At 43.5% G+C, this 22,481-nt stretch overlaps 1 protein-coding gene across 5 annotated transcripts in view; it reads right to left on the bottom strand.

Annotated features, from left to right (window-relative positions):
• The window catches only part of LOC117357919 (histone-lysine N-methyltransferase 2D-like), a 104,551-nt gene that overhangs the window by 20,561 nt on the left and 61,509 nt on the right, over positions 1–22,481 (bottom strand). Inside the window, exon 4 of one of the 5 annotated variants that reach the window (XM_033939185.1) lies at positions 13,347–13,528. The exons of the other annotated variants lie outside the window; for them this stretch is intronic. Within the exon in view, the coding sequence (XP_033795076.1) occupies positions 13,524–13,528 (5 nt within the window). The 3' untranslated portion in view covers positions 13,347–13,523. Of the gene's footprint in view, positions 1–13,346; positions 13,529–22,481 lie in introns of those variants that run through there. 5 annotated transcript variants of the gene reach the window in all.

The following is a 22,481-nucleotide window of genomic DNA, read 5'->3' as shown; positions in this document are numbered from 1 at the left end:
GGTTTCATTCATTTAACAAGTATAACATTCAGATCCCAAACCACTGGAGGTGGTTTGAGATGTGGTTTGACATTGAAAAGTCCTTTCATAAATCTAGAAACTACAGGGTGAGCAGAGAAAGTTTTTCCATCTAACAGTTGATGAAAAGCAGTAATTGCACTGAGAAGGACTGAAACATAGGTGGATTTGAGGCCATATTGAGATAAATGAAATAGATAATCCAGAACTGAAGACAAGGAGGTAGACTGAGGCTCCTGATGAAGATCGCACCAAGCAGAAAACCTAGTCTATTTCTGAGTGTAACATTGTCTTGTGGCAGGTTTTCTGGAAGCATCCAAAATGTCGCTGACAGATTGTGAAAACTGACGGATTGAAGTCATGCCGAAAGGTACCAGGCTGTCAGATGTAGAGAGCACAGGTTGGGATGAAGAAGAGAATTGTGACTGTGTAAGCAGAGACGGAAATATTGATAGAAGAAGTGGTTCCCTGCTGCTGAGTTGAAGTAGAAGGGAGAACCAAGGTTGGCTGGGCCACCAAGGAGCTATCAGAATCATGGTGGCATATTCTTGTTTGAGAATAAGAGGAAAAGGAGGGAACGAATAGAGGAATTTGTTCATACACTCCAAGAGAAAATCATCTGCCTCCAGGCAACGAGGAGAGTAGAGTCTGGAATAGAACTGGAGCAGTTTGTTGTTGAGGGGAGCCGCAAAAAGGTATACTTGAGAAAAAATTTGATGGAGAGTTGGTGAATTGAGCATCCATTCGTGAGATTGCAGGATGCGACTTAATTTGTCCGCCAGTGAATTTTTCTCTCCTTGAATATAGAAAGCTTTCAGAAAAATGTTGTGAGGAATTGCCCAATTCCAAATCTTCTGAGCTTCCTGGCAAAGGAGAAGGAATCCTGTTCCTCCCTGCTTGTTCATGTAGTATATGGCTACTTGATTGTCTGTACGAATAAGAACGACTTGATTTTGATCTTTTTTTTCTTGTAAATAGCCTCTGGAAGCTTCACCCTAGGGTCTTGCATCTATTCCAGCCTTGGCTGCAGAACTTACAAATAAAACCAGCTTCCTCTCCTAGGTCACCTCCCAAGAAACTCCTCTTCCAGCTCAGTAGGTAATAAAGCCAGGAACATATAGGAGAACCAGGAAACACAAGAAGAGAGAGTGGGGGGGTGCAGGGACTCCCCGCTACAAGTGAATTCTGCTCATAATAACCAAACACAAACAACAAACACCCCAAAAAGGCCATATTTAGTCTAGAAATTTGAACATGCATAAACTGCAAAACTGAGCAACTTTTCTCTAAAGGAGACACAGCCTGAAGATCAGAAGGGACACCACTCTGGAACCCCTCTAACCCCTTAACCTTGTATAAAAGAACACTTATGAGATTCTTAGTGAGGCTGGTCAAAGACAGACATCCAACTTACCAGTTACTGGCAGGCGACCTGCGAATCGGACAGAATAGATGGGTGGGTGTGAAGCTTCCAGAGGCTATTTACAAGAAAAAAAAATTAACACAGGTGAGTAACCTAATCTTTCTTTCTTGGACAATAACCTCTGGAAGCTTCACCACAGGAACATATCAAAGCAGTCCCAATACCCAGGGGGGGCCTGATGCGCCCGCCACCAGGACTGAAGCCCCAAAACCAGCCTCATGCTTAACCACCACATCAAGTAGGTAAAACTTCGTAAAGGTATGAAGAGACGCCCAAGTGGCCATCCTACAAATCACATCAGGCGAGACCGCACGGGATTCAGCCCACAAGGAAGCCATTCCCACTGACACATAAGCAGCGGAAATAGCAGTATGGATCTATCAAGAGATAGCAGCCTTGGAAGCAGGCCGACCCCGATGTGTGGGGCCGCCAAAACAAATAGATGGTCCGATAGACGAGTCATTTGTAGCCTCCAGGTATCTCAAAAGGAGACACCGCACATCCAAAGACCACAAAACACTGTCCTTAAACTTGGAACACAACGGAATAAAGTCGGGAAGTCGGAAAGCGGAAACCACTTTCAGAAGAAAAAGGCGGCACGGTTCTCAAAATAACTGCAGACTCCGTGATGCGTAGAAAAGGATCTCTGCACGACAGAGACTGAAGCTCTGACACTGTCTGTGCAGAAGTGACCACCACAAAGAAAGCGGTCTTGATGGTAAGATATTTTAAAGAAAGCCCATCCAGGTATTCATAGGGCAGACGAGCCAGCGAGTGGAGAACAAGATTCAGATTCCATGTAGGACAAGGCAGTCTCAAGGAAGACCGCAGCCTCCCCACCCTCCGTAAGAAGCATACAACGTCTGGGTGAGACGCCAGAGAATCCCTGAGAGAACAGTGACCCAAACACAACAGTCACGCAATCTGGACACGTAGAGAAGAAACCGCCAGACTCTTCCTGAGATTTCTAAGTCCAAAAAATAAACTTTTAAAAACTTTAATGATGGCCACCACAGGTGCAGATTTTGCCCTAAAATGGCCCAGGAAAAATGCAGCGAATCATGAAAAATGGCGATTTTACAGGTGGGGGGGAGGGGGGGAACAGGGCCAAACTCAGAGACACACAGGTTCCTCAGAGACATGTGCTGCAATGCATTTCTATGGCAGCCAGCATACACAGTGCAAGCAAATAATAATAATAATAACAACTTTATTTTTTCTATACCGCCATAATCTTGCGACTTCTAGGCGGTTCACAGTGAAGAGCTGTGCAATCAGCGAATTACAGCATACAAATAGGGAAGATGTCACTGAGCTGAGCAGTCAGTGATTACAGAGTACAAATTAGTAAGAAATATAATATTAATATGTTACAATGAAGGGGGCTGGATAGCCAGCGAAATTCAGAATACAAATGGTGAAGAAGTCACTGAACAGTCAGTGAATACAGAATACAATTAGTAAGAATATGCAGTATCAACATGTTGAGTAATAGGGCGAGTTGTTTGACTAGGAAATAAATCTATAAATCAATACCTCAGGAGCTGATAAAACTGTATTTTCAGGTCTTCTGACTGCCTCACCTTCCCTGCCACCTCAGATCACGACCACCAGGACCCCTCAGGGGATTTAGGGAAGATACACGGTCCTGTTCCGATCCCGGCATGCCTCCATGGAACCGCAGCAGCCTGCGCTCTACTCCTTAGCAGACGAACCAGGGGTGAGATGGCTCCCAATATGGAGATTTGATCTGCAGGCTGTCTGGAAGGCTTACTACAGGTTCTGCTAACAGGGCACCCCCAGAAGCAGACAGGCAATCTTTAAGGAAAAGTCTGCAATCTCCTGCCGAAGGATCACTCTCCCAAAGTGAATCCGCAGCACTTGGGCAATACCCGCGGCACAGAACCAAATAAAATACTAGGAATTGAGAAAAAAAACTCAAGAGCAGCAGAAACTAGAAGTTCTCAGCAAGGCTGCAGAAACAAACTGAACTGGGAGGGGAGTGTCCTGGGAGGTGACCTAGGAGAGGGGGGCTGGTTTTATTTGTAAGATCTGCAGCCAAGGCTGGAATAGATGCAAGACCCTTTGGTGAAGCTTCCAGATGATATTGTCCAAGAAGTACACATTCCCTAATACTATTTGTCGGCCCCATAGTTCTCCAGCTAAAAGGATAAATCTGTTTTCTGGGTCTTGGATCCGTTTGTGAACATTAAATGGTATGTTCTTATGAATAAGGATGGCTACCCCTCTTTGCCTAGAATTATAAGCAGAAAAATAGATATGACCCACCCAGTCTCTCTGAAGCTTGCTATGTTCCAGATAATTCAAGTGAGTTTCTTGTAGATATACTATATCGGTATGCTCCCTCTACAGATAATTTAACATTTTGGTTCATTTAACAGGTAAATGAATGCTTGCAACATTCAATGTCATGATCTTCAAACTAGCCAATGTCAAAAACTAAGAAAATAATGTAATAATACAGAGAATTATCTTGAAAGGGAACAGGGGAAGGGCAAGGGCAAGGGCAAGGGCCGCCGCCCCCCCCCCCCCCAAGTACAGAAAAAAAATGGTATTACCATGGATACTTGCATAGGCTTACAATAAGCAGCAAAAAAATATCATCCATACTAACCCATTCATACACAATCCAAATACACAACTCCAAAATACGTTCACCCCTCCCCGTTCATCTCTGCTGTTTCCCTCTTTCATTTCCCTTATTCCCCGCCCTACCCTTCCATATCACAATTTCGTCTATCACATCCTGTTTTTAAGTTATGTGTCAGTTTGTGTTTATATCATTTTTGTCAATAACGTTACCGTGAAGCATCAGAATTTTACTGTTTCTGTAACACAATATTGCATTTTAGGACAGCTCATCGATCACATATACCAGTAATTTGAAAGTTTATACTAAAAAGTGATTGTGCTGCTTTATCTACCTGTGAATTTTTATATTTTGTTTGTTTTTGTCAAAGATATTATAATTATTATGGACAGACAAGGTTGTTTTAACCATCCTGATAATTCCTGTTATGACTGCAGATAATATACTGCACAAGATCAGTGTAAAATGTGTTAAATTGCGTGTAAATGTATCCTGTAGTCTTGGATGGGATCAGCTTATGGTATGGGAGGTCCAGGAATCTAAAGGGTCATTTAAGCATAAACAATTATTTTTTAAAGACATGGAATAACTATCTTCAACAAATGTCTCCAAGGGGAAAAAGCCTCATTTTGAATTCCTTGTAAATATTTTGAATGCAGTTGTTACTGTGAGCAAGCTGTCCAGAAGATGAATGTATGGTCACTTTGAAGGGGCGGCTTAGACTTAGCTTTTCACTCTTGGTGTGTAATTTTTTTTTATCTAACACTGGTGGCAATAAAAACCAAGGTCACCTGTAGCTTGTGACCAGTTCTTGTTAAAAGAGGTGGGAGGAGATGACACTGAAGTAGGGAGGGGACTGGGGATCAATTATTTTTTTGTACTAAAAACATGTTTCTTACCTTTGTTACAGTTCATAAAATTTAATAAAAATGTTTGAAAATAAAATTCAATTGTTTTATGACTGTTCCAAATATTTGTTATATAAACAGTCATGATATATTGCAAGACTTATTTTAAATCAAGTATGTCACAGCAACTATTAGCTGATCAAACTAAGATAGAAAAACTATATCAACCAATCAATTCAAATGGAACATACAAAGGAAGGACTCTCGTATGCATTTCTCCCTCACCTTTGTGGTCACCTTTCCAATGTTTTCTTTGTCAAACGGGCACCGGCATAACAGCAAATGTTATCTTGCAAGCGGTGCTCAGCCCAAAGCGTCCCCTCTGACGCAGCTTTCTGGTTCTGCTTTGGCAGCTCGCATCAGAGGGGAAGCTTTGGGCCGAGCACCGCTTGCAAGATAATATTTTACCGTCGATGCCGGGGCCCGTTTGACAAAGAAAACATCAGAAAGGTGACCGTGAAGGTGCAGGGAAGGGAGGGAGATGGGCCAACTAGGGGGAGAGGTTAAGTGGGCAGATGATGGAGGTGGAGAGAAGGGGGAGAGAGAAGATGATGGAAGTTGGAAGAAGGGGGAGACAGAGTAGGGCAGACGTTAGATGTTAGTTGAGAGGGGAGAGCAGATGCTGAATGGAAGTGGAGAAAGAGAACACATACTAGATGGAAGGAGGGGATAAAGAAAAAGGGCATATGCTGGATGGGGGGGGGAAGAAGATTGAGATAGTGGATGAGTGAACGAAAGAGGTGGCAATCTGTGGGTAGACCCAGTGACAAGAGGGAAACCGAGGACTGAATAGTAAGAGAATTTAATTTAGACAGAGCCAGAAAATAGAGAAGAGAGAGATGCCAGAGCATGGGGGGAAGGAGACAGACATCAGATCTGAGTAGAGGAAATGAAGAGTGAGGGGGAGGGAAGGAGAGAGATGCCAGACCATGGGGGGAACAGAGTAGAGAGCTGCACGGGAACGGGGATGACGGGAATCCCGCGGGACCTGCGGGCATTCCACGGATTCCCCCTTCGGGTCACGGGGATCCCGTGGTGACGTCCCCTAGGGTCGCGGGAATCCCATGGGGACGGCCCCTAGGGTCGCGGGAATCCTATGGGGATGCCTCCGAGGATCGCGGGGTTCCTGCGGGGCTGGATGTACTCAGATGCGCGGCTCTTCTCCCTACCTGCTCTGCTTGCAGCACAGAGCCGAACGGAAGTCTTCCCGACGTCAGCGCTGACGTCAGGAAGACTTCAGCTCGGCTCTGTGCTGCAGGCAGGGCTGGTAAGGAGAAGAAGAGTAGCCTCGCGGCTCGAGTGGCTACCAAGGGAGGGGGGCAGTCCGCCCCGGGTGCAGCACAGCCGGCCAGGTCCCTTACTTTTGTGGCGCTTCCCCGACAGACCGACAACAGCCCCAGTCTGACAAACCTCCCTGCCCTTAACCGCGAATCTAAATTACCTTCTTACAGCAGCTTTTTTTGTTCTGCTTTTCTATCATGAATTGTATTTCACTTCCCTTCATTGCCTTTTGTTATGAGTATATTGGACTATTTTTAATTTAATGTTATTATTTAAAGTCTGTAATGTTTGTTTCCCTCTGAATGTATTTTAAATTGTACATCGCTTAGAATTACGATTAAGCGATTAATCAAATGAGCTATTAAACTTGAACTTGAAACTTGAAAGCAGAAACCAGGCAACAAAGGTAGGAAAAGAATTCTATTTCTTTTTTTTTTTTTTTGCTTCAGGATAAAGTAGTATATTAGTTGTGTTGATAAAAATTTATAGATGCTCTGGTAGAAACCCGTTTACAAAGTATGTATTCTTCCCAATTAATATTTCCAAATTAATAAAGTATTTTTGCTTATTTGTAAATGGGTTTCTACCAGAGCCTTTAATTCAGTAGCATAATTAAATGAAATAACTATTTCTGAAGTTTATAGGGACGGGCGGGGACGGAGGGGATTCCTCGCGGGGACGGAGGGGATTCCTCGCGGGGACGGAGGGATTCCTCACGGGGACGGGTGGGATTTCTGTCCCCACGCAACTCTCTAGAACAGAGGGAAGAAGATGGATGCCAGACCAATGGGGGGGAGGGTGGGCAAGAGGAAAGATGGAAAGGGGTTGGCAGACAGTTACTGAAAGGGGCAGACAGTGAATAGAAGGAAGAAAATTACAAGAAGATGAGGAAAGCAGAAACCAGGCAATAAAGGTTATTAGGTGCCATCAACTCATGCTCGAGTCCTAGTCCAATGTTAGATGAATATTGCAGAAGTGCAAAGAATACCAAAAAACCCTATATCTTTGCTTCATCAACTACAGCAAAGCTTTTGACTGTGTGGATTACAATAAATTATGGAGAACTCTAGTGCAAATGGGAATATCCAAACACAAAGGTAGGAAAAAAATTATATTTTTTATTTATTTTTGCTTTAGGATAAAGTAGTATTGTAGCTGTGTTGATGAAATGTTTATAAATAAAAAATGGAAATATGGTGATTGTTTTATTGGACTAATTTTAATACATTTATGGCTTAACTTCCAGAAACCAAATTCTACAGTGTTCTCCCTAGCATCTTTTAGCCTAGGTAAGCGCCCGGCTGTCATCTCAGTGCAGTGCTTTAGGGCAGTTTAGGTCCTCACGGTCTGGGCATTTCTCCCTCACCTTTGCGGTCACTTTTCCGATGTTTTTGGTTTTTTTGTCAAATGGGTCCCACCACCAAATTTCCCCATCCCGCCCTCCCCGTATACTGTATATATATTTTTTTGTCATAGCCAGGAGCATCCTCATGTCCCATCCCTCGAGTCTGATCCTAAATTCCTTTACCCCTGTAGAGCAGAGGTTTTGGGAAAGCATAGTTACTCACATGTAGTGGGCATAATCTAAGGACAGCAGGTAGATATTCTCATATATAGGCGACGTCATTCACGGAACCCATCATAAGACAGTTAAAAAGTACAGTGTCTCTTTAAAACTCTAAGAATGCCCATACTGCACTCATGCAGGTGCCTTCCCACTCAACTTGCGGGACTGTGAGTTTAGTAACAAAGCTAAGAAGCCAACCAAGGGAAAGAGGGTTATGAGAATATCTGCCTGCTATCCTCAGATAACTTCCACAACATTTGAGAAACTATGTTTTATCTGAGGACAAGCAGGCAGTATATTCTCACACATGGGACTCCCTAACTGCCAGGATCATGCCTCTGAGAAGAGGGTTATTGACAACTACTATGAGCCTGGCAAAACCAAAAGGGTTCAAAGGAAGGCATCTAAGTGGAGAATACATTTTGTAGAACTGCTTGACCGAACTATCCCATCTGGAAAGATTTTCCAAACAATAGTTGGATGTAAAGATATGAACTGAGGAGCAGGTGGCTTCTTTACAGATGTCTTCAGTGGGAGTGGATAGGAGCTCAGAGAGGTTCTGGCGATGGGAGTGGTTCCCGGGGATTGGAGGAGAGTGGATGTGGTCCCTATTCACAAAAGTGGTCACAGGGATGAAGCGGGAAACTACAGGCATTGCATTGTTTGATAACTGAGAATATGTCTACTTATATCATTTTTTAGTGCAGCCCAGGAAGCCCCGACAAAGCTTAGCGAAATGCTGGCTGGCCATTGTCAAATTTATTGAAATATTTGAAAAGTATTTATTATTGAAAAAATATTTATTACTGAAGGTAGGAATACTTGGAGGAGGGGTTTTTTATGCCGATGAGGTAACTCTAATAGTAGCCTGAATGCTTATAAAATTAGCAGCAGGCATTAGTCTGAGGCTTTTTCTCCCCCTTTACAAGATTCCTGAAGCATAGTAGTGACTTTTTGAGTTTTAAGTCCACAGTGCATTGTTGAGCCTTAGGAAGAGGTTTAAAATTATGCTATTGTAAAGGAGTAAAAAGTGAAATCTCTTTTTTTGAGAACAGGATTTGCACTAAGGGTATTTGAGTTTTTTTATTATTACAGTCCCTTTATGTTTGTGAGTGGGGAGTGAGATACCAAGAGAATCCCCAATGGGGTTGCAGGAATGGAGGCACCTCTTGAGGGGCTCCCGCAGATGAATTACCTCACTCGTCCAAGTAGCGCTTCGTTCTTCCTGCCTTCCAGTTTAACTTGTACTTTACAAAGCCACGTGCATTTCCTGCATGCTGCCTAAGGCTAACCTAGAAGCCTTCCTTCTGATGTCAGCACTGCAGATTATTCAAAGCTCAGAGACTGATATGGAGAGATCTTTTGGGAGAATCCAAGTCTTGTATTATGATCGCTGTTTCCCAACAGTCCCAATACCTCTACTTCCTTTGCAGATCCCCTTTACCCATTTAGGATTAGATCCAGAGTGGCATTTCCTCTCGTTAGTTCTCTAACAAGCTGCTCCCTGAAATAATCTTGTATAGCCTCCCGGAATTCTGTCTCCTTAGCGCATTTTGAGCTTCCAAGACTCCAGTCTATCCCGGGGTAGTTGAAATCTCCCATAATAACCATGTTACCGCTTTTGCATTCTCGCTTCATCTCGGCTTCCATTTCTTCATCGATATCTCCAGTTTGCCCAGGTGGATGATAGTATAGGTCCATCTTTATTTCAGGCCCTTTCCTTTCAGGTATTTTAACCCATAGCGATTCCAGCTTATTGGTCGTCTCTGCTGTGTCCATTTTTGTCGATTGTATGCTTTCTTTTATGTATAGGGCTATTCCACCTCCTTTCTGTCCTGACCTGTCCTGGCGATAGAGCTTGTACCCCGGCATTGCTGTATCCCATTTGTTTTCTTCATTCCACCACGTTTCAGAGACTCCAATTATGTCTATGTCCTCTGCATTGGCCATGGCTTCTAATTCCCCCATTTTGTTTCTTAGGCTCCTTGCATTAGTATATATGCAATTTAGATCCTGGTATTTTCTTGTCTTCATTTCCTGGATCTTTCCCATTTTGTCCACAATGTCCTTGGTTCTCGCTCCTGGTAGGCAGGTCACCAGTCGATCCTCTCTCCCTCCTGCTATGTGGCTGTCCACATGCCTCAGGATCGAGTCTACCACTAGGATCGCTGACTTCCCCTTCTTTAGGTTTCGCTTCGGTCTCAGGTCAATGTCCTCAGTGTGCTTCGCTACTTCCTCTCCTGGGCATCGACTAGCCATTTATTCTCCCTCGTGCGATGTTCCTCTGTGGGTGTCTTCTATGAGGTCATCTGCTTCTTGTTCTCCCTTCCATGTTGGTGTTGGTGTAACTTCATCGTTCATCTGAAGTTGGTTTTCTTCCATTCTCCTCATGTAGGCTTCCTCAATGAATTTCTCGAGTTCACTGACCTCCTCCTCAATGTCTCTCTCATTCATGAAGTCTATAGCTGTCCTGATTGGGTCCTCTGTAGTGTGAAGTACTTCTAGCTCCTGTATCTTGTCCTCTAGTCACTTTACTTCCTTCTTCAAGCTTTCCAGCTCCTGGCACTGACCGCATATGTATGACTGTCTCCCTGAGGGGAGGTAGTCATACATATAACAGTCTGTGCAGAACACTGGAAAGCTCATCTTCTGGTTTCCCTCTGCTTCCATTGTCGTTCTCTCTCTCTGCTTGCTGCTGGTATCCTCTCTCTATCCCTCTCTGCCTGCTTGCTGTCCTTCCCTGGTGTCCTTGGGTGTAGTGACTTGGCCCTTCTTGAGGCCCTTCGCAAAGGTGCTCTCGCTAAGGTGAGCGCCTTTGCCGCTCGCCTTCGCTGCGTGCCGAACAGCTGCGCGCCTTTGGCTCCTCCCCTTTTAAGGGGGAGCTTCGAGTCTGCTTCGGGTGATGTCAGGGAGTGGGCAGAGCAACCTCTCGCCTCAGCCCCTCACCCTCTGCCTTCTCTCTGCTCCCTCATGCCTTCTTCAGTGGATTTTCTCCTCTCTCCCTCCAAACAGCTTTTCCTGCTGAATACGACAAGCCTTCAATGAGTGTTTCTGTAAGGTAGAACAAGTACAACTGTCTACCTGATGCTCAGGGCCCAAACACTGCAAACACCAACTGTGTGGGTCATTGATGTAGATAGGGCGCTGGCAGACAGCACTTTTTTAACCTGCTTGAAGATTTCGACATGGATGGGAAAAATCACAGCAACGAGGTTAAACTCAATAATGACAATGAAGAGGAAAAAATACCAAGGACAAATAGAGAGGGCCAAAAGGCCTAACTGGGGCACAATAGAAAAAAAAGAAAAAATATATTTTAATTAAGTTTTCACAGACCAAAGAAGAAATTAACAGGAAAAAACTAGCCAAAAGGTTCAAAAGGAAAAATCATTGACAGGAAGGCAACATACGATGGACAGAGTCCTGAAAAAGCACTTCTTCGATCCGCAGAAAACGAAGAACTAAGATACCACAATCCAGCGCTGGGCGGAAAGGCACTCAAGCATGCGCAGTGTAGGCAGTCACAAAGTTTCTGAAAACTTTTTACACTGTCCATATTGGGCTCCGTGGATGACATGCTGCCTGCTTGTCCTAGGATAAAATCATTTAACCGAGTATGAAATTCATACTGTTCCAGGAAAAGCAGAGCCCTTATTTGCCTAAGGCCAAGCAAGAAGACGTTATTAGGCAGGAGAAGGAAATGGAGCACCTAGGCATTACAGAAGACTCCCAGAGCCCTTGGTCTAGCCCTGTTTGTTCCAAAAACAGATGGCTCACAAAGATTTTTACCAGGTCAGTGCTATATTGTAGTTTGATGTATATTCTATGCCATGCATCAATGAGGGTTCAAGGAGGGTCTAGATAGGTTCCTAAAAGAAAAGGGGATTGAGGGGTACAGATAGAAGTAGAGGTAGGTTATAGGAATAGTCAGAAACCACTTCACAGGTCATGGGCCGCCACGGGAGCGGACCGCTGGGCGTGATGGACCTCTGGTCTGACCCAATGGAGGCAACTTCTTATGTTCTTATGAGCTCTTGAACCATTTAGAACAAGCTGAGTATTTGATATTAGACTTGATCAAAAGCTCCTGTCAAATTCCCCTTGCACAGAAATTATGACCAAAGACTGTCCTTGGCACTCTAATAAGACTCTACCAGTTTAGGTGTCTCCCTTTTCGTTTGAATGAGGCTGCTGCTCCTTACCAAAGGCTTATCAACGACATCCTTAAATTCCATATTTATGCAGCCATATATAGAGACAAAATAATAATTTTTAGCCCAGACTGCAAGACTCGCATGCCCAGAGTCAGAGTAGTTCTAAAGGAGGGAAGCACTTACCCTGAATACCTAGAAATGCATTTCTGCCCAGAGAGAGATTATGCTATGGGGCAAGGACAGGTAAAATCTTTAAGGTGGAGAGTATTCAAGAGTTTCCTCAACCCACCACAAAAAAGCATTTACATAATATCCCTCCAAACCCAGGAAACTATGAAAGGTTTATACCCCATTTTGCCAAACACGCAAATCCCCTAATTGAAATGCTTAAATGTCACCATCCCAACCAATTACAAATGGCAGAAGCAGGGAGCACAGGCCTTCAAGCAGCTTAAGAATGGCTTATGTCAGCCTCCTATAATAAAGGAAGTTGATTTTTCAAAATGTTCATCTTACAAACTGATGCCTCAGAGGCAAATGAAAAGGGGAGAGGAACATCCCATGATATACCTGAGTAGAAAGTTATTTCTCCATGAGAGGAATTATGCTACTGTAGAGAGAGAATGCTTGGTCATTAAGGAGGCCTTAGAGATGTTAAGTTATTACCTTATTGGAAACGAGTTCATCTGTCATGGATCATGCTCCTTTGAAATGACTCAATCAAATGAGAAATCATAATAGCAGACAAACTAGGTAGTATTTAGCATTACAGGCCTTCTCCTTCAAAGTAGAACATCAGAGAGGGAAGTTAAAATGAAACCATTATAAAATATAAAACTATGGAACACATACACAAAAATGACTTAATGGAATAGAGTCAGCATGGGTTCAACCCTCACCAATTTGTTGCATTTCTCTTGACAATATGAATAAACATATAGATAAAAGAGCCGATTGGCATAGTGTATCTAAATGTTCAGAAAGTTTTTGACAAAAATTCCTGAGAAGCTCCTGAGAAAATTAAAGAATCATGGGATAGGAGGCAATATTTTGTTTGGAGGATTTGATTTAAACCAAATCAATCACTTTACAATACATTATTAGCCAGAAAGACTTGATTTAAATCAATGTTTTCTGCAGAAAGACTCATTCTTGCTGATATAATCTTAATATTTTACAACCAGATGAAGGTTTCATTTTTTGAAAAATAACTTTTCAGATTAGTTTTACAACCAAAAAATTACTGATTTGGTTATACTATTAGAAATACATAGATAAATAATTATGAAATTATTGCAAATTGAACTAACTCAGTTTAATAATTCATATTTGGACAACTTTTCTGCTGAACTTTATTGAAAGCAGAAAAATAATCAATACCTTAACAAGTTAAATAGTTTTATTTAACCAAAACAACAACATTATTGCTTAAACATCCATGTTAACTGATGTGGTTAAACAACATATCTTTAAAAACTTTAGACTATCAACCAGGTCCACACAGGAGAAACTTAAAATACTGTCTTCTGTAGCTCACTAATCTTCATCTTCTTCTTTGTACCTAATCTAGAAAAAGAAAAAAAAATAAGCTTTCCTGCTTTATTGGGTCCAAAACAATTTCACAATGAATGAGTCCAAAGAACATATTCTATGCCAGCAGAAGAAACTACTGCTAATGAAAGTGAAATCAGTACTTCAACAGTCTAAATCAAGTGCTTAAGAAGTGACCTCCACCAGTTCACTGGTGTGACTTTCTTTAACACTGAGATGTGCAAATGAAAAAACTTCACTGCTGCCTAACAGAAATAAAAAGTGGATGAACTAAAGCTCAACACATCAAAAAAAAGAACGTCACATAAGGACTTCTAAACATACCCCCACTCATCTCTTTCCTGGGGAAATGACACCCTCACAGCCAAAGACAATGTCCGCAGCATAGGAGTGATCCTCGACTCAAACCTGTCGCTCTCAGACAATGTATCAAATTTAGTATCTTCATCATTCTATTACCTCCGTCAACTAAAATGCATCCGTGTTTACTTTTCAGAAAACAATTTCGCCCAGCTACTATATGCATTTGTACTATCCCGTTTAGATTACTGCAACGCTCTACTAATGGGCTTAACCGCAAAAATACTCTCCCGTTTACAAGGTGTGTAAAACGCCAGAATCCAACTTGGGCTTCTGCAATCATGTCAACTCTGCATTGGCTGCCTATCAAAAAACAATGCGCCTTTAAACCTTGGTGTTAGCTTTCAAAATAGAGAATGACACGGTGACAAAATTCATCATCGTTCCCGTCCCCACGGATAACCGTGGGAAACCATCTTCATGTCATTCTTTAAGGAAAGAGGGAAGAATCAGAGTATGAATGGCCAGAACCACTGACCCGCAAGCTTTGCTTTGAATAACGCTGGTGTAGAAGGACAGAGGATGAACTAGACACTAGAAAATGACATGGGTTTATTTCCCGCGGTTATCCACGAGGACAGGAACGGTGATGAATTTTGTCACCGTCATTCTCTATTTCAAAACTTTCCACAAAATGACACCAATCTACATAGCATCAAAACTACAAATTTACGTCCCCAACTGATCACTGAGATCCCAAACAGAAAAACGGCTGGTCCTGCCACTCGGCCTCTCACTCACATCTGAGACAGCTGGAAGATGCTCATATTCTCATTACATACCCAGAATGTGGCACATCATCCCCCCATCCATTAGATCACTAGACAAGTCTTTGGAACTTCAGAAAAGCCGTGAAAACCTTCCTCTTTACAAACCCAGCTCTTTGAAGACCCACATCTACACTCCGGACGGACCACCTAATATATCAAATGGAATCTCACTAAATCTCACATGCCACCGCAAATATAACCTGAATTACTACCATATTCTCTGACAACAAAGATGCACCCACCTGCAGAGAAAAGCTAGTTCACCTCCATGTTATATCTACACTGAAAATGCTACAATTTAAACCACCCAATGTCCACTAAGTCTGTATTTGTTAGTTTGCATGTTATGTCTATACCAGTGTTCTTCAACCTTTTTACACCCGTGGACCGGCAGAAAAAAAAGAATTATTTTGTGGACCGGCAACCTACTAGGACTAAAATTTAAAAACCCCGTTTCCGCCCCATCTCCGCGAGTCGGTCCCCATAAATCATCTGATCCCATCCACACAAGCCTCAGTTATGATTTTATATTGAATGTATTTTATTAAAGTATAAAAAGAAACAATATTCTGTACAATTGTCATTTTATAAATATAAATAATTCAGAGCAGGATCAACAAAACCCCTGTCTCCCCTCCCCTTCACATATATCCCCTCTACTATCAAGAAAACTGAACAAGCCAAATTATTACAGAATGCTACACAGAAATATCATGCTAACAGAATACTGCAGTCACACGACAGGAATAGTTTTAGGGGAGTGCAACTAGGGCAACTGCCCCCTGGTCAGAAAGCGCCCTAAGCCAGCTGGAAGCTAAACAAGCACTGCCTGGGTTTTGCAGTCCCCAGTTATGTCTAACACCAGCTCTAGCAGGATATATATTTCAAATCTGATATATTCTAATCACAAAATAGAAATAAAATTATTTTTTTCTACCTTTTGTCGTCTCTGGTTTCTGCTTTCAATCTTCTTTTCACTCTCTTCCTTCCAGCGTCTGCCCTCTCTATCTCTTCAATCCAGCATCTGCCCCTTCCATCCACTGTCTGTCCTTTCCCCCTTCCATATGGTATCTGTCTTCTTTCAATGCCCCTCTCCCCTTTCCATCCAGCTTGTGCCCCCCTCTCTCCTTTTTACATGATTCATTCCAGCTTCACTGCTCTCTTCATTTTTATCTCTCCTACACCAGATCTATCATCGTTGTCCCTCTGCTTATTTTTCAGCTGACCCCTTCCTATCATCAATCTCTCTACTTTCTCATGCCTGTGTCTCCCCTAACCCTTCTCTAATCTCTCTGCCAGCTGTTTCCTTCCTTTTTTCATTCTCCCTTCCCTCCTCCTCCTGTCCAGCAGTAATTCTCTTCCCTCCCCTGCCAGCAGCATCTCTCCTTCTCCCTCTCCAGTAGCAGCTGTCCCTTTTTTTCCTTGCCCAGCAGCTTCCCAGATTCCTTTCCCTCCTCCCCTCCCAGAAGCATCTCTCCTTCTCCCTCTCCAGTAGCAGCTGTCCCTTTTTTTCCCTTGCCCAGCAGCTTCCCAGATTCATTTCCCTTCTCTCCTCCCAGCAGCATCTCTCCTTCTCCCTCTCCAGTAGCAGCTGTCCCTTTTTTTTCCTTGCCCAGCAGCTTCCCAGATTCATTTCCCTCCTCCCCTCCCAGCAGCATCTCTACTTCTCCCTCTCCAGTAGCAGCTGTCCCTTTTTTTCCCTGCCCAGCAGCTTCCCAGACTCTGATAGTGGTTTTCTCCTCTCCCAGCAGCTCTTCTTACTTCCCAGCGCAGCGATTCACAAAGGCAGCCTCGGGTCCTTTGTTGGGTCGCGCCGCCTCTGAGGAAAGAGGAAGTTGCATCATCAGAGGCAGCCGCGACTCAGCAAAAGCCCGGGGCTGCCTTCGTGAATCGCTGCGCTGGGAAGTAAAGGAGAGCTGCAGAGAGGGGAGAAAGCCACTGTCGGAGGCTCCCCAAGATCTCTCCGGCCCAGCACACGCTTCAGATGTTGATCTTGCTGGCCCTGCGCGGACTGGCAGGAAGTTGAAGTGAGTCAATCTTGTCGGCCCTGCGCGAACCGGCAAAAATTTCCTGCGGACCGACACCGGTCCGCGGACCGGTGGTTGAAGAACTGTAGTCTATACTGTAAATGCTGTAATCTAAACCTTTTTGTCCATGCTGTAAAGTCTGTATTTCTCACTAAAATTTGTCCTACCCTTACTATGAATGTACTCTTGTAACCTGTTCTGGGCTCCTTTGGGAGAACGGGCTAAATAAATAAATAACTAAATAAATAAATTAATTAAATAAATAAATCAACAAACATATTTCTTGAATGGTTCTCTCTTAGCTCTGAAGTTTATTATAGTTGGCATCACAGATGGATGATTGCTGGTTACCCATGTCATAGCTAACTCATCTTCTTCAGCACTTAGTTTGACCTTGGTATCAGATATTGACAATATTTGCAAGAAAATGAACTGTCCTATTCTGTGTGTGGGGAGGTTATGCTTGTAATATAATTCTGTCATTGAGCAGTTCTGTTTTTAAATGCTCACTCCGTTCCTTTCAAATTTCAACAGCATCAGCAATAAAACAGTGATTTTTCTGTATTTTGTTTAAAGCTTCACAAATGGGTTTCAGAATTCTCAGCATATCTTCAACAGTTCTCTTAAGCCCAATGTTGAGGATTTTGGCCGTAACAGTGCCATCTATTTTCTCTTGATTTTGTTCACAACTGTCATCAGAATAGGCCTGTTTTTTTATATACTTCTCTAAACATTCCAAGTATGAGTTCTTGTGGGAGCGTTAGCTTGGTTCTACCCATTCTTTTCAGAATTGCTGCAAAATTATTGTTACGGAAGTATTTAGCAATTTCAACATTAGTCTTTATTTCTGAGATACTCAAGTCTTTGGCTATGAGGTACAGCAAATAAGCAGTGCAACCATATTATTAACATGGTATTCTCTTTAAGCTCTTCTAAATTTCTTCTCATCTTGGATACATTTGCAGCATTGCTTATGACTAAACTGCATACTAGACATTTAAAATGTTATTCACATTACAGCTTTTGCTACTACTTCCTGTAAGTATTCTGCTATATAGTACAGTTACTGTAACTGTTATCCGGGGACAGCAGGCAGATGTTCTCACATGTGGGTGACGTTATCCACGGAGCCTAGTATGGACAGTGTAAAAAGTGTACTGTCACTTTAAGCTTTAGAAAGCTTTAAGTCTGCCTACACTACCCGACCGGCTCACAAGGACGTCAGTTCCATGCCCAAGTGAAGAAGCCAACCAGAGGAGGTGGGTGGAATGTGAAAAGTGAAAATATCTGCCTGCTGTCCCCGGATAACACCTGTTACGGTAAGTAACTATGCTTTATCCCAGGATAAGCAGGCAGCATATTCTCACTTGGGATGTGGGACAAAGTGGGATGGACAGATAGATAGATATAGCCTTCTTTTTCTTCCCTTACTCTGCCTGCTCAAATAGGACAATATACAGTATATATATTGTCCTATTTGAGCAGGCAGAGCAAGGGAAGAAAAAGAACAAAAAGCATAAAGCTCATCCTATGAGAGAGGAAAGGGTATGAAGGAAAGAATAGCAATATGGAGAGAGGCTCTAAGAAGAGATGACCTGGGTGAGTCAGAGTTTGACAAGGAAGACACCAAAAGGACTAAAGAAAGTAAAAAGGGGTGAAAGAAAAAAAAATGGCACATATAGAAGTGCCAAATGAGAAAATCCCAGAAAGCCATTCATTTCCCCTTGAGAAGACAGGAAATGAGAGGAAAAAGAATGGTTCCCGTTGAATAAACAATGTTGTAGAATGAAACAGGGAACAAAAGCATAGAAAAGAAAAGACATTCTGTACTATAGCGTTAACAGAGAACTGAAAAGACAGACTGTGACTGAAGAATTAAGTCGTATATGAACAGTCCTACCAGGAGGCTATAGAAAAATTATGTTCTTACATGCTCATTTTCTTTCCTTTAGATGCAGCAGATGAATTCAAAGACTAGTGGGACAGCACACATCTACCAGAAGGTGGAGATAGAGAACTGATTTGCAGGTGATCCTCTTGGCCAATTAGCATCGCTCTTTGCCAAAGCATTAGGAATAAACAAACTGCACAAGTAAAAAAACTTTTCACATAAATATCATCAAATTGAAAAAAAACACCCAAACTGAAATCAACTACCAACCATAACACACAACAGGAATGCTCCGTGAGGTAACCAACAGCAGATAGTAATAAAGGGTGGGGCTCTGGATTCATCCAAAGGAAAGAAAATTAGCAGGTAAGAACATAATTTTTCCTTCCTTAACAACAGCAGTAGATGAATCCAGAGATTAGTGGGATGTAATGGGAAGCAAATGCTGCCTCAGCAATGACTGAAGCACTAAAAAATGCCTCTGCACTCACCGCCACATCCAACCATTAATGTTTAGAAAATATGTGCGAGGACGACCTTGTCACCACTCTACAAATCTCTTCCAAGGAGAATCCCCTGGACTCAGCCCATAAAGCAGCCACTGCTCTGGTCGAGTGACCATGGAGATCCGCCGACAACTGCTTGACCGCCAACAAATAAGCAGAAGCAATAGCCTCTCTGACCCAGCGAGCTACAGATGCCTTGGATACTACCATACCCTTATTGTGTCCTGAGAATAAGATAAAAAGGTGATCCAAATGCCTAACGCCATTAATAATCTGAAAATAGTACAGGAGCATTCTATGCACATCAAGCAATCACAAGAAACAAAATCGAGACCCGCAGTCCTCTTCCCAGAAGGGAGAGAAACTGATTGGCATGAAAGGTCAAAACAACCTTAAGAAGAAAGTAAGAAACTGTCCGAAACGAGACCCCTAAATCCGAGAAGCACAAAAACAGATCTCTGCAGAATAATGCCTGAAACTCCAACACCTGTTGAACTGACGCCATGGCAGTCAGAAAGACCGTCTTCAAGGTGACATCCTTGAGTGTTGCTTTATGTCGACATTGAGAAACTGATTGACCCTCTTGTAATACAGAATGGGCCTGACTGACCCCTCCAAATGGAGTACCTTCCCTGGCCCCTTTCCTGTGTTCCACAAGCAAACTGAGGGTGCTTCTCAGATTCCTTCTTGGATGCCCCCAAACACGGGGAAACCAAGAAAGAATTCTCCTCACATCGCAGATTCTAACTTGTAATTGTCTTGAACAACATTTCATACCCACTGATCTGGCATTATCTTGGCCCACTCCACCAGGAAGGAAGACAGCCGTCCCCTAATAGATTCGGCAGAGGGAGCCAAGACCCGTCACTGTGGAACGTATGAGGCCTGCGGACAGACTGGCTGGGAGGTAGCCGCTTTAGAGGGACAAAGGTTTCCAAGTTTATTAAAAATTTGGTATACCGACAAATCAAACTTCAAGATGGTGTACATCCAAAAGGGTAAAATAACATACAATTATAAAAACAGAACCTTAAATATCAGTTGACAAAGGAATAACAAGACAAATGAACTAACTCGGTCATGAGGAAAACGATAGAACTACATTATTTAAAGTAAAATTACAAAGAAGAGGATAGAAAACATAAGGTTAGGGATAGATTGCCAGGTAAATTGATAAAAAAATCAAAAGGATCGCATCCTTAACCAGATTGTTATACATTAAAAAGTGTCCCTAAAAGTAGGTATTTAATTTGGACGTGAAGTAAGTTAAAGAAGTTTCTTCTCGTAAATGATTTGGTATAGAGTTCCAGAGGGATGGTGCGGTAACCAAAAAGATGTTTGAATGCATCATATTGATATGCAGTGTTCTCCCTAGGGCCTTTTAGTCAGGTGCTTCGCCCGACGAATTAAGATGACCGCCCGGCTGCCATCCATCGCTGATCCTGCTGCCGCTGCTCAACATTTTTTTTTAAAAACCCACCTCTCACCGGCTTGGAGATTTGCTGCCTTAGCCCGTAGCGAACTCATGCTTCGGGACTCTAAGATGTGCGTGCCGGCTTCCCTTCTCTTCCCTCTGAAACCGGAAGTCATGGCCCGGGGGGAGGAGAAGAGAAGGGAAGCTGGAACGCACACGTTCGAGCCCCGGGGCATGAGTTCGCTCCGGGCAGCGACAGAGGGAAGCTAAGGGAGACAGGTCAGTGACGGAGACAGATCAGCAACAGAGCGAAGCTTACAATTTGCTTCGGGCCTTCCTCACTGCCGGGTCCTGCCTACTTTCTGTTTCCACAAAGGCAAGACCAAGCAACGAGGAAGGCTCGAAGCAAGGAAGAACAGCAAGTTGTAAGCTTCCCTCCGTCGCTGACCTATGGAAGATAGGTCAGCGATGGAGGGAAGCTCGTGACTCTGCCGATGGGAGGGGATAGGGGAAGAGAAGTGCTGCTGCTGCATCCAATTGAGGAGGGGATAGGGGAAGAGAAGTGCTGCTGCTGCACCCAATTAGGGAGGGGATAGGGGAAGAGAAATGCTGCTGCTGCACCCAATTGGGGAGGGGATAGGGGAAGAGAAATGATGCTGCTGCACCCAATTGGGGAGGGGATAGGAGAAGAGAAGTGCTGCTGCTGCAGCACCCAATTGAGGAGAGAGAGGGGATAAGGAAGACCAGGGAAGGGAGAGGAGAAGAAAGAGATGCCAAGACCATGGGAGTGAAGGAAAGGAAAGGAGCTATCAGACCATGGGGGGGGAGAGAGATGTCAGGGCATATAGGGGAAGGGGAGGAGGCAGATGCCAGACCAGGTGGAAGGAAGGAGAGAAAGGAAGAAGAGATGCCAGATAATGGAGTGAGAGGGGGGATGGAAGGAGAAGAGAGAGATGCCAGGGCATAGGGGGAAGGAAGGGAAACTAAAGGAGACAAAATGCCAGACTTGAGGGAAAGAAAGGAGAGGAGGTGCCAGAGAAGGAGGGAGAGATAGGAGGGAGATGCCAGGGCAGGGGGAGAGAGAAGGGAAGGAGATAGAGATGCCAGACCCTGGAATGGAGTGGAAAGGAAAGAAGGAAAGGAGAAGAGGAGAAGAGAGAGATGCCAGAGCATAGGGGAGGGGGTGAAGCTGAAATGAATCATGTACAAAGGAGAGAAAGGGCACAGGATATACAGTTTAATGAAGGGACATAGAAAGAGGGAAGATGCCATATGGAACAGAGAGAGGGCGGACACTGGATGCAAGGGGCAGAGAGAGGGTGAACAGTAGTTGGAAGGGGTAGAGAGAGAAAGGGCAGAGGCTGGGTGGAAGGGGCAAAGAGAGAGGACAGTTGTTGCATGGAAGGGAACGAGGACAAATGCTGAATAGAAAGAAGAGAGCGAAGAGAAGATGATTAAAGCAGAAACGACAAAAGATAGAAAATCTTTTTTTTTTTGTTGCTTTACATAGAATCAAATAGTATTGTAACTGTATTGATTAAAGTTTATAAATAGGAAATGGAAATAAGGCAATATTTTTAGGACTAAACCCTTTTCCTCAGGTCAGGACAGGATACCATAACAGCAATATATTGTACTGCAGGGGTGCCCAAATGGTCGATCGCGATTGACCAGTAGATCGCATGGGGATGTGAGTCGATCGTGTTGCCTTTGCAATCTTTTTCTTCCTGCCTCCCCGAGCTGAGCCAGGCCACGCGCGTATAAGCGCCAGACTCACAAGACTTCACTTCTGACATCAATTCTGATGTCGGAGAGGAAGTTCTGGGCCAGCCAATCACTGCCTGGCTGGCCTGGAACATCCCCTCCGACGTTAGAATTGACATCAGAGGTAAAGTCTTGAGAGTCCGGCGCTTGTACGTGCCTGGCCTTACTCGGGGACGCTGCAGGGAGAAATTGGCATGGTGGCTTGGGGGGGCAGGGGGAGAGAGAAAGAAAGGCAA

Source organism: Geotrypetes seraphini, chromosome 3 (genome assembly GCF_902459505.1).
Source record: "Geotrypetes seraphini chromosome 3, aGeoSer1.1, whole genome shotgun sequence".
In the NCBI taxonomy this organism is placed as follows: Eukaryota; Metazoa; Chordata; class Amphibia; order Gymnophiona; family Dermophiidae; genus Geotrypetes; species Geotrypetes seraphini.
Note: the sequence above shows the minus strand (reverse complement) of the source record. Positions and strands in the feature narration are given on the sequence as shown.